This window comes from Microcebus murinus, chromosome 23, assembly GCF_040939455.1.
Source record: "Microcebus murinus isolate Inina chromosome 23, M.murinus_Inina_mat1.0, whole genome shotgun sequence".
In the NCBI taxonomy this organism is placed as follows: domain Eukaryota; kingdom Metazoa; phylum Chordata; class Mammalia; order Primates; family Cheirogaleidae; genus Microcebus; species Microcebus murinus.
Window position 1 is genome coordinate 16469605 of NC_134126.1, and position 12950 is coordinate 16482554.

The window sequence follows — 12950 nt, forward strand, 5'->3', positions numbered from 1 at the left end:
AAAACAAAACAAACAAACAAAAAAATCAGGTGCCAAATATCTCAGGGAGGGGACCTGAGTGGCTGGGATATAGAAAGGGAGGGAGATGTTTCACTCTGTGTCCTTTTGAATTTTTTGAATGCTTAAGCATGTATTACCTATTCAAAATAGTTAATGAAATTAACTTGTTAAAGATCAAAGCATGAGAAAGGACTAGGGGATGTACTATATAAAGGACTTTGAAAACATAAAGTGTTTTTGCCTTGGAGGACTGGTACTTCCCTTCCAGGGAAAAGCCCTCTATGGCATTCCCCAGGAGCAAGGTACCATGTGTCCCTGAAAATAAGACAGGGTCTTATATTTATTTTTCCCCAAAAAGACACCCTAGGGCTTATTTTCAGGGGATGTGTTATTTTTTTTTAAGTACAGTACAACAATCTACATTTATTCAAATATAGTTAAGTCGTCTTCTTCTGGAACATCATCCTAACTCTCCAAACCCCAAATTCCATCCTAAATTTCTTGTGACTCTATTTCCTTTAGAACCATTGGCCCCGATCTCTCATGTCGAGCAATAGAGCTCTCATGGGGCAGATGAGAAGGGCTGCTCATTTTCTTTACCCCTCCGAGACGAAATGCATGGGTTGTGCAGATGCGCTGCGTAGCCACGCTCAGCACTAGGTCTTATTTTCCGGGTAGGGCTTCTATTGCACAAATGCTTAGAAATCCTGCTAGGGCTTATTTTCTGGGAAACACGGTAGCTCCTTCCTTTCTGGTGCTCATCGGCCAAAACCGAGTGGCCAAAACCACCATGTCACTTCTTTTGCCCAGTGCCCAGCACCCCCGCAGCTGGCTCACACCGCTGCAGTGCTGGCTGCCTGGTTGTCCTCTGTTACTTGGGTCTCTGAAGTCCACACTTGCATCCCACTCCTGGCGCGCTGTGTTAGTAAAGAAGGCTGATGACATTAATGATGAGAGCGTGTGTGGAACTCCTTCTATGGGCTGGGCCCTGGTGGCCATGCCTTTATCTCTAGTATGTTCTTTACAGATGCAGAAACCCAGGCTCAGGGAAGCAGCTGCCCAGGCTTACGTGGCTAGTAAGTGGCAGCATCAGGAGTTGACCTGAAACCACCCTGTTCCCGCAGTACTAGCTACTTCCTAATAATTTATCTACTTATTTAACCTTTATGAAGCACCTTTGGTGTTCAAAGTACTGAAAGGGTATAAAAATGAATGACAGGCTTTGAGAGATGCAGATCCTAGAATGTTCATTCAAGAGACCTTTACTGAACCCTGTTATGTGCCAATGCCTGTGCGAAACCCAGAGGCTGCAGACAGTGAGAAGACTGTCCCGTCCTCCTAGAGCTGGAGGAGCCGGGTAGAGGAGACACAGCCAGGTGGCCACCCCGTGGTGGTGTAAGTACACCAACGAAAGAGGCAGAGGGTGCTCTGGGAGCTGAGGGAGGGGTACTGGCTCAGATTGGCCAGAGGGAGTGATGTCTCAGCTGAGTCTCAAATAAGGTGACAACTCAAATGTCTATGGGGCAGGCCCCTGAGGTAAGGCGATGTCCATTCGTAGACACAGATGTGCTCTGCCTGAATAGCAAATGCATAGGAATATGCTTCCCTTCCACACAGATAACCCTCTATCTTCCTCGTTCCTTGCAAGCAACAAGACCTGTGCAGTTAGAGACCTGAGCACAGGGAAATATTTCCTCTTCCAAACCAACGGTGCAAACATGATCACAAGTGGTGTTTGCACCTTGGCCTTCATATTGGGAAAAGGTGGGGACGGTGGCTCTGGCAAGGAAGAGGGCCCAGCTGGCTGCTGCCAAGTGCGAACTGTGTCCCTGTGAGCAGGTCTTCTGCTTGGGGGCCTTATAGGTTGTTCCAGATTTTAGTCAATTTCTCTGATTATTTCCTTAGGGTAGATTTTGAGCAGTAAAATTACTGAACCAAAGGGAATAAGCATTTCAGAGGTTAACACATATGGCCATATTATTTTAAAGAAATGCTATACAAGACCACTTACATGATCACTTTTCTGGCACCAAATTGTGTTGTGACATGATGTTTAAAAAATAACGTGGCATTAATCTTTCACAGCCTTGATTATTTAAGTAGAATATGGTTTCATTTATTTATTGATCTTTGCATTTCTTTTATAAATTGACAGTTCATATTCTTGGCCTAATACAAGTGTTTAATTGTACAGTAATAAATATTTGTGTAATAAAAAGAAAATACAGATAAGTAAAAAGAAAAAAAAACACCTGTAATCCCACCACTGACCATTTTTAACCACTATTATTAACATTTTCATGTACATATCCCAGGTATTCAACCTGGGATATACATGCTTTCAATATCCACAAATATATATATATATATATATATATATATATATATATATATATATATATATATTTTTTGAGACAGAGGCTCTCTCTGTTGCCCCAGGCTAGAGTGCCGTGGTGTCAGCCTAGCTCATAGCAACCTCAAACTCCTGGGCTCCAGCGATCCTCCTGCCTCAGCCTCCCGAGTAGCTGGGACTACAGGCATGCGCCACCATGCCCGGCTAATTTTTTCTATATATTTTTAGTTGTCCAGCTAATTTCTTTCTATTTTTAGTAGAGACAGGGTCTTGCTCTTGCTCAGGCTGGTCTTGAACTCCTGACCTTGAGTGATCCTCCCGCCTCAGCCTCCCAGAGTGTTAGGATTACAGGCGTGAGCTACCACACCCAGCTTGTACATATTTTCTTTTTCAAAAATAAGCTCATACTGTATCGAACTGTTTTTGTAACTTGATATTTTCACTTAACGGTGTGGTGTGAAAATAATTTCAGGCTAAAAAAATATACATTTAAGTTATTTTTAGTGTTTACATTGTGTTCCATTATAATGATGTACCACAATTTAATCAATCCCCCATTTTGGACTTTAGGTTAATCTTATTTGGATGTATAAATATTCATCAAAGGCTTAGTAAATAGCCTCACTGACTTCCTTAGGATAAATTCCAGAAATAGGATTGTTGGATCAAGGGTTATATATTTTCTTAGGGCTTTTAAAATATATTGCCAGTTACATTACATCACACGTTATATATTTCCCAAAGGTAGGATCAGTTGATACCAGAAGTAGATGAGAGGATTCTGGGACAGATTATATTTTCTTAAAATGGCCTCAACAATATCCCCCATCTCACATAGTTTTCTAGAACTTTGTCAGATCCTTGTCAGGAAGGGGGAGCTGAGGCAGGACTCCTCCCCTTAACTGGACTGCGCCTTTCTATCTGCTTCCTGGGCAAGCTGTCACCAGCCCCAGGTGACCTTCCCACCAGCACCAGCACACCCAGGTACAGGGAGGAGCTGTTCTCTGCCGAGCTGTGCCACGTTGCAGATTAAGGAGCAAACTGAGTGACTACTGCTTCACTAGGTTTTGGAGTGGCTGTTTCAGAGCAATAGATAACTAACACATCTCACTGCCCCTCACCAGAACAACACTAGGTATTATTACTGCTGTATCTTTGCCAGTAGGACAGGCAAAAAGTGGCATCTCTCGTTTGGTCTGAATACCTTGGCCCATTATTTTCAACAGGGCTTTAGTATTTTTTCTTATTCAAAACAGAACTTGCCAAAAGACAAAATTATAACAGATTTAGTGTAAAGATTCTAATTGGATTTCATTCATGATCCTAGAATCAGGCAGCCCTCAGAACAAGAACAAGTTCGTTCTGGGGATGCAACACGGCCAGACAGTATTTACGGATCGAAAACAGAATTGAGGTATACAGTGCCGTTGGTTTGCCTTCTTGAATCAGCTGGCTGCCTACAATTGACTAAAGCTCAGCTGTTGTAACTCACTGAAATACTGTTGTTTGTTATATGCTCACACCCCTAAATTAACCAGTTTCATTTAGCATGGATGACTCCACATTGGTTTTATCTGTTGGATCCAGCACAGGAGCCCAGTCCAAATCAGGCCTCCTACACATTTTATTTAACCATCTTTAAGATCCTTTAATCCTATTTATTTTCCGTTCAATCTACCTACCTACCTATATATGTATATATTTTTTCAGAGACAGGATTTCACTCTGTCTCCCAGGCTGGAGCATAGCGACTACTCACGCATGCTTTCATAGCTCACAGCAATCTCAGACTCCTGGGCTCTAGCGATCCTCCTTCCTCAGCCTCCTGAGTAGCTGGAACTGGAGGCACGTGCCACCCATACCTCACTTTCGAAGGAAATATTTTATTGCAAAAATTCAAACACATTTAAGTCAGAGCCAGGACCAGGGTAAGCCTACCGAGGCACCTCTCTTGGGTGGGCCCTTGTGCTTGTGAGCCCCTGAGACCATGTGTCTCCTTAACTTTTGCACCCTGGCCCCTTGTCTACTCTAGTCTTAGGCCTGGTTTAAGTCCACCCTAATCCCATTGTCTAGACATTACCACTATCCATAGTTTGGTGTATATTCTTCCAGACTTTTCCTAGACAAATATTAACATATATATAAGACGGTAGTAATTTTTATGTTTATAGAAATATATCTTTCTTGGACATTTCATTAGGTCAGTACATGAAGACCTAGCTCATTCATAAGATGGCATGTTACATAAGTCATAGCCCTTTGTCATATTTATGGCATATATTTTCACAGTTTTTAAAAATGCAGTTTGATTTTGCTATTTTTATTTATGTATTAAGTTTTTTTTTTAGAGACAGGGTCTCACTCTGTCACCCAAGCTAGAGTGCAGTGGCACGATTATAGCTCACTGCAGCCTCAAATTCCTGGGCTCAAGCCATCCTTCTTCCTCAACTTCCTGAGTATATGTGACTACAGGTGTGTGCCACCACACTTCGCTAATTTTTTACTTTTTTGTTTTTGTAGAGATGGAGGTGTCAATATGTTGCCCAGGCTGGTCTTGGAGTCCTGGCCTTAAATGGTCCTCCTGCCTCAGCTTAAGGCAAATGTATTTATTTTGGTGGGGGAAAAGGGGACAGGATATTTCATTTTTGGTTTTGGGGGGGTTTTTGTTTGTTTTTTTGAGACAGGGTCTTGCTCTATAGCCCTGGCTAGAGTGCAGTGCCATCATCATAGCTCACTGCAACCTCAAACTCCTGGGCTCCAATGATCCTTCTGTCTCAGCCTCCCTAGTAGCTGGGATTACAGGTGCAAGCCCCTACCATGCCTGGCTAATTTTTATTTTTCTGTTTTTTGTCTTGCTCTTGCTCAGGCTGGTCTTGAACTCCTGAACTCAAGCAATCCCCTGACCTCAGCCTTCCAGAGTGCTAGGATTATAGGTGTGAGCCACCACACCCAGCCAACAGCATATTTCCTAATCACTTTAAGCCTCAGTTTCTTCAATACACGGTAAATATTAATCCTGTAATAGTATAAACATTTCTGAGATAGAAACAACATCGAAGGCTCTTCAGGAGCCCCATCTCATGAAGGCATTACCACCACGGTGGCAGATTGGGGGAGGCAGTTTTTCCATGCAACGCCTCAGTTAAACTCTGGACAGTGGCACCTGCTGGGGAGGCTCAGGGCTTGCCACCTGGAGGCACGACTCCAGGGACACCCTCCCCAGAATATTCTGTGTAAATAGCACCCCCCAAGCACAATGGGGCCCCTTGAGTTGGTGTGTGTTAAGACAGGAAACTGAAATGAATGGCGGGCTACCAGGAAGAGGTCCGGAGGTTGGAGTTTTTGCTCCCTTTGTGTGTTCATATTCTCTCTGTTCAGTGTATTATTTATTTATTTATTTATTTATTTTTTTGAGACAGGGTCTCATTCTGTTGCCCAGGCTAGAGTGCTGTGGCATCATCCTAGCTCACAGCAACCTCAAACTCCTGGGCTCAAGCAATCCTATAAGCAATCCTAGTGCCTCAGCCTTCCGAGTTCTATGTATATTTTTAGTTGGCCAATTAATTTCTTTCTCTTGCTCTTGCTCAGGCTGGTTTTGAACTCCTGACCTCGAGCAAGCCTCCCGCCTCGGCCTCCCAGAGTGCTAGGATTAGGAGCGTGAGCCACCGTGCCGGGCCAACACCTACTGTTCTTTCCCAGTGCAGCTCCGCTGTCTCTTTGAGGACAGCGCTCCTGAACCCTCAGTAGGTGACATGCTGACAGAGGTGAGTTTCTCTGGCCCCAAACAAGGAGCCCTCGCTTTGCAGGGCTCCCCTGGGGACCCTGTCCTGCCACAGGAGCCTCCCAAGGTGCAGAGAAGCCACCTAGAAAGGTGTCCAGGCTCAGCGAGCCCCAGCTCCTCCAGCCTGGCAGCCTGGGTGGGGGGGGGACAGCTGGTGGGCGAAGCTGGTTACTGGCGCTGCCGACTGGAACCCTGGGGAAATCAAGGTGAAAGGCAGCGTCCTGCCACCAAGGCCCACCGTGTATCAATCAGAGGGGCTGGGACAGGGCAGAAAGAGGCTCTGCTGCAGGGACAGCTGTGAGGATGGAAACCCACGCCCACTCTGTGGCCCAGGCGCCGTGGGTAGACGCTGCAGCCCGGGCTGCCCCGAGAGGGGTTCCAGCATAGCCCTCATTCCAGATCCCTAAGTTCAGTTTTAGAAAATATGGTCACTGGAGCCACAGAGCTTGCGGACAGAAACCTTCCGCTCTTGACATTGCATGGGGAGCGCGGCGGTGGGAGCGGGGTACTCAGTGCCCTTGGTGGGCACACTGGGCACCGGACCTGCAGCCTCTCTCACCCTCTTGGGGGCCAGAGCCAGAGCAGGGGGAAGGGAAGGGGAGGGGAGCAAAGGGGAAGGGGGGTGCCGGAGCTGGAGCACAGAGAGGCCTCTCCAGGCTGAGCTCATGCTGAGGAGCAGAGCTAAACAGGTCAATGGGACAGGCTGGTCCCAGGGGAGGGCTGTCCCCCGCTGCCCCGAGCCCCCCCCCCCCCGAGTTAGAGGGAGGGTCCTCAGCATCCCACCTGCTCCACCCCGTGCCCAGGCCATCTGAGCAGAGCAAAGATGTCAAAGACCCCCAAATCGGATTGAGGTTCCTGCTCCCCCTTAATGAGGTTCATTATCAGCTGCTCTGATCCTTGTAAACCCGCAGGCTGGATTAGGGGCAGGCTCTCTAATCCTGGCGGGCTCCTCCCGGTGGGGTGGGCGCTCTGGCAAATGAGGCCCCTCCCTACAGCAGGAGCTGAGGGGGCCAGGCGGGTGCTCCAGCGGGCCTGAGAAAGCAGGAGGCGGCAGGGGGCTCCACATCCAGAGCAGCCTGTCCCCTGTGCACAAGGGGACTGCAGGGGCTTGGGGCCTGGAGAGCTCTGGGGTGTCGGGAGGATGCCTGGGGGAGTGTGCATTCCTGGCTGGGGCTGGTCCCTGTGCATTCTGTCCAGACCTGGACATCACATCTCCAGGTAGCAAGTCAAGAACACACTGATGCTTGCCTTCACAAAAATAATTTATTCCACAAGGCTACCAAGCAGTGGCGTAGAGTGGGAATCCTGCGTGTGTATGGGCTGCGCTCCCCTTGTGCCCTCCTGACCTCCGCACTGGGAGGTGGCACCTGGGGACGACGCCCCCCCTTGCTATCTTCAGCCCCGCACCCTCCGCAGCCAAACATTAGCATCTACTTTGGAGACCAAAACAAAAAGACGAAAGACCCAGCTCAGAGAGGGTGCAGCTCACTGGGGAGAAGCCAAAGCACATTGGACGTGGCCACCTCTTCCTGCTGGCCTCCCTCTGCCTCTCGGCTGGCTGAGCCCAGAGCCGAGGCACCGCAGACCCCAAGCCCCTTCCCGGTGCCACCTCGCCAGCTCTCACACCAGGTCCCGCCAAGCCACTCCCCCCACGGCCCAGCGGCTAACACCTGTGGCACCTGGGACACCAGCATGATTCCCAGAAGCTTCCAGACTCCCCCACCCCCACAGCCAAATCCCACCAGGGGGCTCTGTGTCACTGGAGGCTGGGCAGGTCACAGAGGGCCAGCGGGGTCTGTCCTTCTTTGGTGCTGAGGCCTCTTTGTGTCCAGAAGGGGAGAGGGTGGCCGGAGCCTGGAGTGTGGTGAGGAGTTCCACTCCAGTGCCCCCGCCCGGGGGGCCGTCTTCTGGCTTCACCTGCCCCAATTGAGGGTCCAGCCCAAGCAGGAGAGATTGAGGCTCCAGTGAGGAGGGGGCAGGACTTCAAATAAGCTGAAAAATAGGGATATGGTGCCCAGAGGCCAGTGGCTGAGGCTGCCCAAGCTCTCTGCCTGGGCTGCCCTGCTCAGTGCTGTCAGACGAACTGGACCCTGTTCCTATCTTGAGTGTCTATGGGACTCTCCGTCCCAACAGACCCAAGACGGTTCACTGGAGCCACTGGTTTTCCTGGGTTTCCCACCCTTCTAGGCTGGGCAGGAGCAAGGGGTGGGAGGGGAGGGCAGGGGAGGGGGCTGGAAGAGCCCCGTGGGTGGCAGCTCCTGCTCCAGCCCCTCCCTAGCCGAGCGGTTCAGGCTGCAGGGTGGCCAGCAGGGCCCTTCGAGGCCCTCATCTTGGCCCGGAAGAAGGTGTACAAGCCCAGCAGGGCCACGAAGGAAAGGGCGTAGAGCCCCACACAGAGGCCGACGTCCAGGTGGGAGAAGCCCCCTCCTCCCAGCACCTGCAGCCACGGGCCGCGGCCCTGCGGTGCTCGGGCCTCCAGCTCCCAGGCAGCGACGTCCGCCAGCTGCTTGGAGCTGCGGCCTATCCTCCTCGGCCCTCCAGGGCCCCCGGGGCCGCTCTTCTCGGGCCCCAGCTCGGCCAGCGACGCAGCCCCTGCGTCTCGCTTGCTCAGGTGCCGCAGCTCCGGCGGCTGCCCCTGCTCCTCACCCCTCCACAGCTCTGCCCTGGACTCGGGCGCACGCTGCCCCTCCGAGCTGGCGTGCAGCTCCGGGGTGCGACTGGCCTCAGGTCTCTCGGCAGCGGGGACATCTGGGACGGTGGCTCCCGGGGACGTGGCCGCCTCAGCCTTGTCAGGGCCCAGAGTTGAATTCCCAGTCTCCAGCTCCAGGGCTTCCATCGCCAGCTTTGGGCTGGCTGCCAGGTTCTTCGTGCCACTCCGGGGGGCCGGCCCGGCCAGAGGGGCGTCCAGGACGATGTTGCTTGGGGAGAAGTGGGCCTTGAGGAAGCTGAGGGTGGCGGCCACATCCCACACGGGTGGCCCCGTCAGCTCGTTGTGGCAGGCCGAGCAGAGTTCTCGGGGCGGCCACTGCACCTTGGGGAAGTGGGGGTCCTCGCTGGGGGCGCCTGCAGAGGGAAGCGCACGGGACATGGGAAAGCACAGGTGAAAGACCAGCCACGGCGGGGGTTCAACAGATGGGGGCGCTGCATAAAAGGATTCTCTCCACCTGCAGCCCCCAGCACTCTACAGTTTCCCAGTCACTGCCTGGTGTCCTGCTTTGCTGTTCCCTGGGACCAGACACGGGAAAGGGCGAGGAGAACAGTCTGTTTTGCCATCTATTGGCAAAATGGATGGTCTGCTAGTGTTGTCGTTTTGCATTTTTCTGAATTTTCCTAAATTTTATACAGTGAAAATATATTACTTTTGTTGAGCAAAGGGAAAATGGTTGTTTTTTATTGAGACCGAGTCTCACTTTGTTACCTGGGCTAGAGTGCTGTGGCGTCAGCCTAGCTCACAGCAACCTCCAACTCCTGGGCTCCAGCGATTCTCCTGCCTCAGCCTCCCATGTAGCTGGGACTACAAGCATGCGCCACCATGCCCGGCTAATTTTTTCTATATATTTTTAGTTGTCCAGTTAATTTCTTTCTAATTTTAGTAGAGATGGGGTCTCGCTCTTGCTTAGGCTGGTCTTGAACTCCTGAGCTCAAATGATCCTCCCACCTTGGCCTACCAGAGTGCTAGGGTTACAAGAATAGGGGAAAATGGTTTTTAAAACAAGCACTGGCTATGCGTGGTAATTCACAGGTATCCTCCTCAAGCCAACTGCAGCTCTCTGGGATAGGCGGGAGGTAGGGGTGGGCCCCAAGAGGTGGGTGTGGGGAGGCCTGGGGACACTCTGGGGGTCCGAAAGTGGCTGGGCCAGCTCTAGGCAGAGCCCCAGGCCAGCTAGGGAACACCAGCCAGCCCACCCATCCCTCTGGTAGGAAGCGCCCCTTCTAAAGGTTTAATAGGGGAAAGAAGATGTTGACCACGAGGCAGCAGCAGCAGCAGCAGCAGCGAGTGACACAGAAGTCAGGATGGTGATTGTGGGGAGTGGACAACAAGTAGATTCCAAGAGCCAGGCCTCACAAAGTGAGCACTAGATTAGTACCTGCTAACTATTGGTTTGCTCTAAAAGGCCCCCACCAGGGAGAGAAGGGCACTGCCTTGCTTGTTTGCTTATGGCCCTGGGAGGGACGCCTCAGCTCCTGGCCCTCCAGCGGCAGCTGGGAGCCTGCCGAGGTCATAGGGCTGGAGGGTCACATGGAGCATTTGGTGGCAGGGCAGGGCGGGGGCATGGGGGGAGGGCAGGAGGAAAAGACAGGCACGTGTCTTCTTTTCAAAGTCCACAAGGAGGTCCCGGGAGACCAGGACCAAGTGCGGGGCGCTGAACCGCCACCTGCTCCGTTTAGCTCCTTTCACCCTGGCCCCGCCCAGCCCCCACCCCTGGGGGCCTGTGCGCGCCCCTCCCCTCAGACAAGCCTCCTCCTGTCCACAGATGGCTCCTTCCCACCCCCTGTCCCTGGAGTTTGATGCTTTTGCCTGTTGGGCCCATGAGACTCCTGCGAGTGGGGAAAAGAGCACACTGTCAGGGAGGGTGGGCAGAAGACAGGGCCTGCCCCCCCACCCCAGGGGAATCATAGTCCCTGGTATTTCCAGGAGGACTGGTCCTCTCTTCCAGTGCGTTCTGTCATTAGACCCTTCCAGGGGCTGGGGGGCGGGGATCCCAGCTCTCTCCTCCCTAGTGGTTTGAGTAAGGGGCCAACAGCCAAGCAGCAGAGCAGGGCAGGGACCCCAACAAGCCAGAGCAGGGTGAGGCCGGGGGAGGCCCTGGTGCAGGCAGAGGAGTGAGCAATGGCATTGGACACCAGGGACTTCACGTATCAAAGCCTCAGTTCCCTCATCTAGAAAAGGGGTCTAATGATTCTGGCTTGTTTAACAGGGCTGGGATATTACTAATGAGACATTGAGTGCCCTTCCCTCACCTCTGGCCCAAGACCCCGAAGTTCCCTCACCGCCCCGTGCCCTGTAGGTGACTCCAGCCTTGGAGGTGGCCCTTCCTTACCTGCTAGGCGAGCATTGGCCTTGTTGTGGGAAGACCAGAACCAGAGGACGGCGTCATCCAGACTCCCCACCCGGTGCATGGAGGCAGCAGCCATCTGCTCGAAGTGGTCAGCGCAGTCCCGGCAGCCAAAGAAGGAGCGGACGTAGCCCCGGATGGCCTGGAGGACCTCCTGGGCCTGGGCTGCAGGGGAGAGGAGACGCCACGCACCTTCAGGCCACCTGCCCCTGCCGGCCCCACCTCCGTTCCCTCCACAGGCCACCTGGTCCTCCCCAGCCCCACCGCAGTCACCCCTACGGGTGCCCCACACCCCAGCCCATGCAAGGAGAGGCCCAGCGTCCCCTTGCCTGCTTCTCTGCCTGCCGGGGTTGCTTTGGAGGTGACCCCATCTCCCCCCAAACTCCTAAACCCAGTTCTCCTTCTCTGCCACTCATCTCGGTGCTTGTCACTTACATCCAGGACAAAGTCCACACTCTTCAGCAAGACGCTCAGGCTCCTTGCGACATGGCAGGAGAGCACCTGGCCCCTGCCCACCACTCCTCCGCCCGCCTGCTTCAGGCTTCCCTGCGACCAGTGGCCTCGGGCTTCTGAGTCCTTGCTAATCTGGCCTGCGTGCCCCGATCTTCTCCGTCTCCCCTCGGCAGCAGCCAAGGCCTGTTACCTGCCCCTGAAGACACGACCCTCCCCAAACACACCCCTCCTGAACCCTCCTCTCCGCCCTGCTCCGGGTGCCTCAGGGCTGCTGCCGGGGCTTCCAAACTCTCTCCCTCCCGCTGCAAAGCCCCTTAGCGGTCAGTCTCCTGCTCTCGCCTCGCCATCCGCAGGGACCTCAGCACTCCGCTCGATGTCGCTCCTGGCGAGGTTAGTGCCCACGCCTGCCCCAGCCCGGGTGCCACCTCCCCACCACGAGGCCGCACCTGCCACCTGCTGGGGCGGGCCTCACCCCTTCTCGCCTCCCCAAGAATGTTACTCCTGCGGATGCTTTCTTTCTTTACTGCACCATCAGTGTCTCCCTTAGATAGCAGATTATTCAGTTAGGATAAAGAAATGCCCTCTCTGACCAGTTACACCCCGGTCCTGCCCACTGTCTCCACCATCTTGCCTCCTCCTCTCTCCTCGGCCCAATCCAGCCCGGCCGTGGCCCCATTGCCCACTGAAACGGCTCTCGCAGAGGCGTCTCCGTCTTGTGCCACCTCCAGCACCACACCCCGCTGCGACTCTACTTTGGGGCCCCGTGGAAACCACAGTGGCTGCTCCTTCTGTCTCCTTGCAGTGGTCTGGATGCTGCGGTACCCCAGAGCTCAGTCCTCAGTGCTCTTTTCTACCTCCCCACTAGGGAGCTCATCCAGTGCCGTGGCTTGAACTGTAATCTACATGCCAGTGACCTCAAAGTTGACCTCTTATCCTACGCCTCTCCCCAGAAGCCAGACCCAATGTGCACATCTCCATCTGGGTGTCCAGGAGGCACGAAACAGACCACTGACTCCCCCCTCCCCTCGAGCCTTCCCACTGCTCAGCTCGCAGGACCACCGTGCCCCAGACCACAGGCCCCGAGACCCTGGAGCCTGCCGCGCCCTGGCTCCCACACACTCTTCCTGCAGTCCGCCATGGAGTCCCACCAGCTCTGCTTTCCAAATACCCCCAAACCTGACCACTTCCTCCACGGGCCCCCCAAAACTCTAGTCCGCCATCACTCCAGGGCCATTTGCACAACTTCCTAACTGGTGACCCTGTCCCCTTGTCCCGCCAGGGCCCACTGTCCACCTAGCAGCCAGCA

The 12950-nt window shown here is 53.3% G+C and overlaps 1 protein-coding gene across 1 annotated transcript in view; it reads right to left on the bottom strand.

Annotated features, from left to right (window-relative positions):
• Positions 1–7378: 7378 nt before the first annotated feature.
• Positions 7379–12950, bottom strand: part of QSOX1 (quiescin sulfhydryl oxidase 1) — a 45331-nt gene continuing 39759 nt past the window's right edge. Inside the window, exons 11-12 of the mRNA XM_020284341.2 lie at positions 11177–11356; positions 7379–9197 (exon numbers count right to left, since the gene is read on the bottom strand). Coding sequence (XP_020139930.2) covers positions 8422–9197; positions 11177–11356 — 956 coding nt within the window. The 3' untranslated portion in view covers positions 7379–8421. The remainder of the gene's footprint in view (positions 9198–11176; positions 11357–12950) is intronic.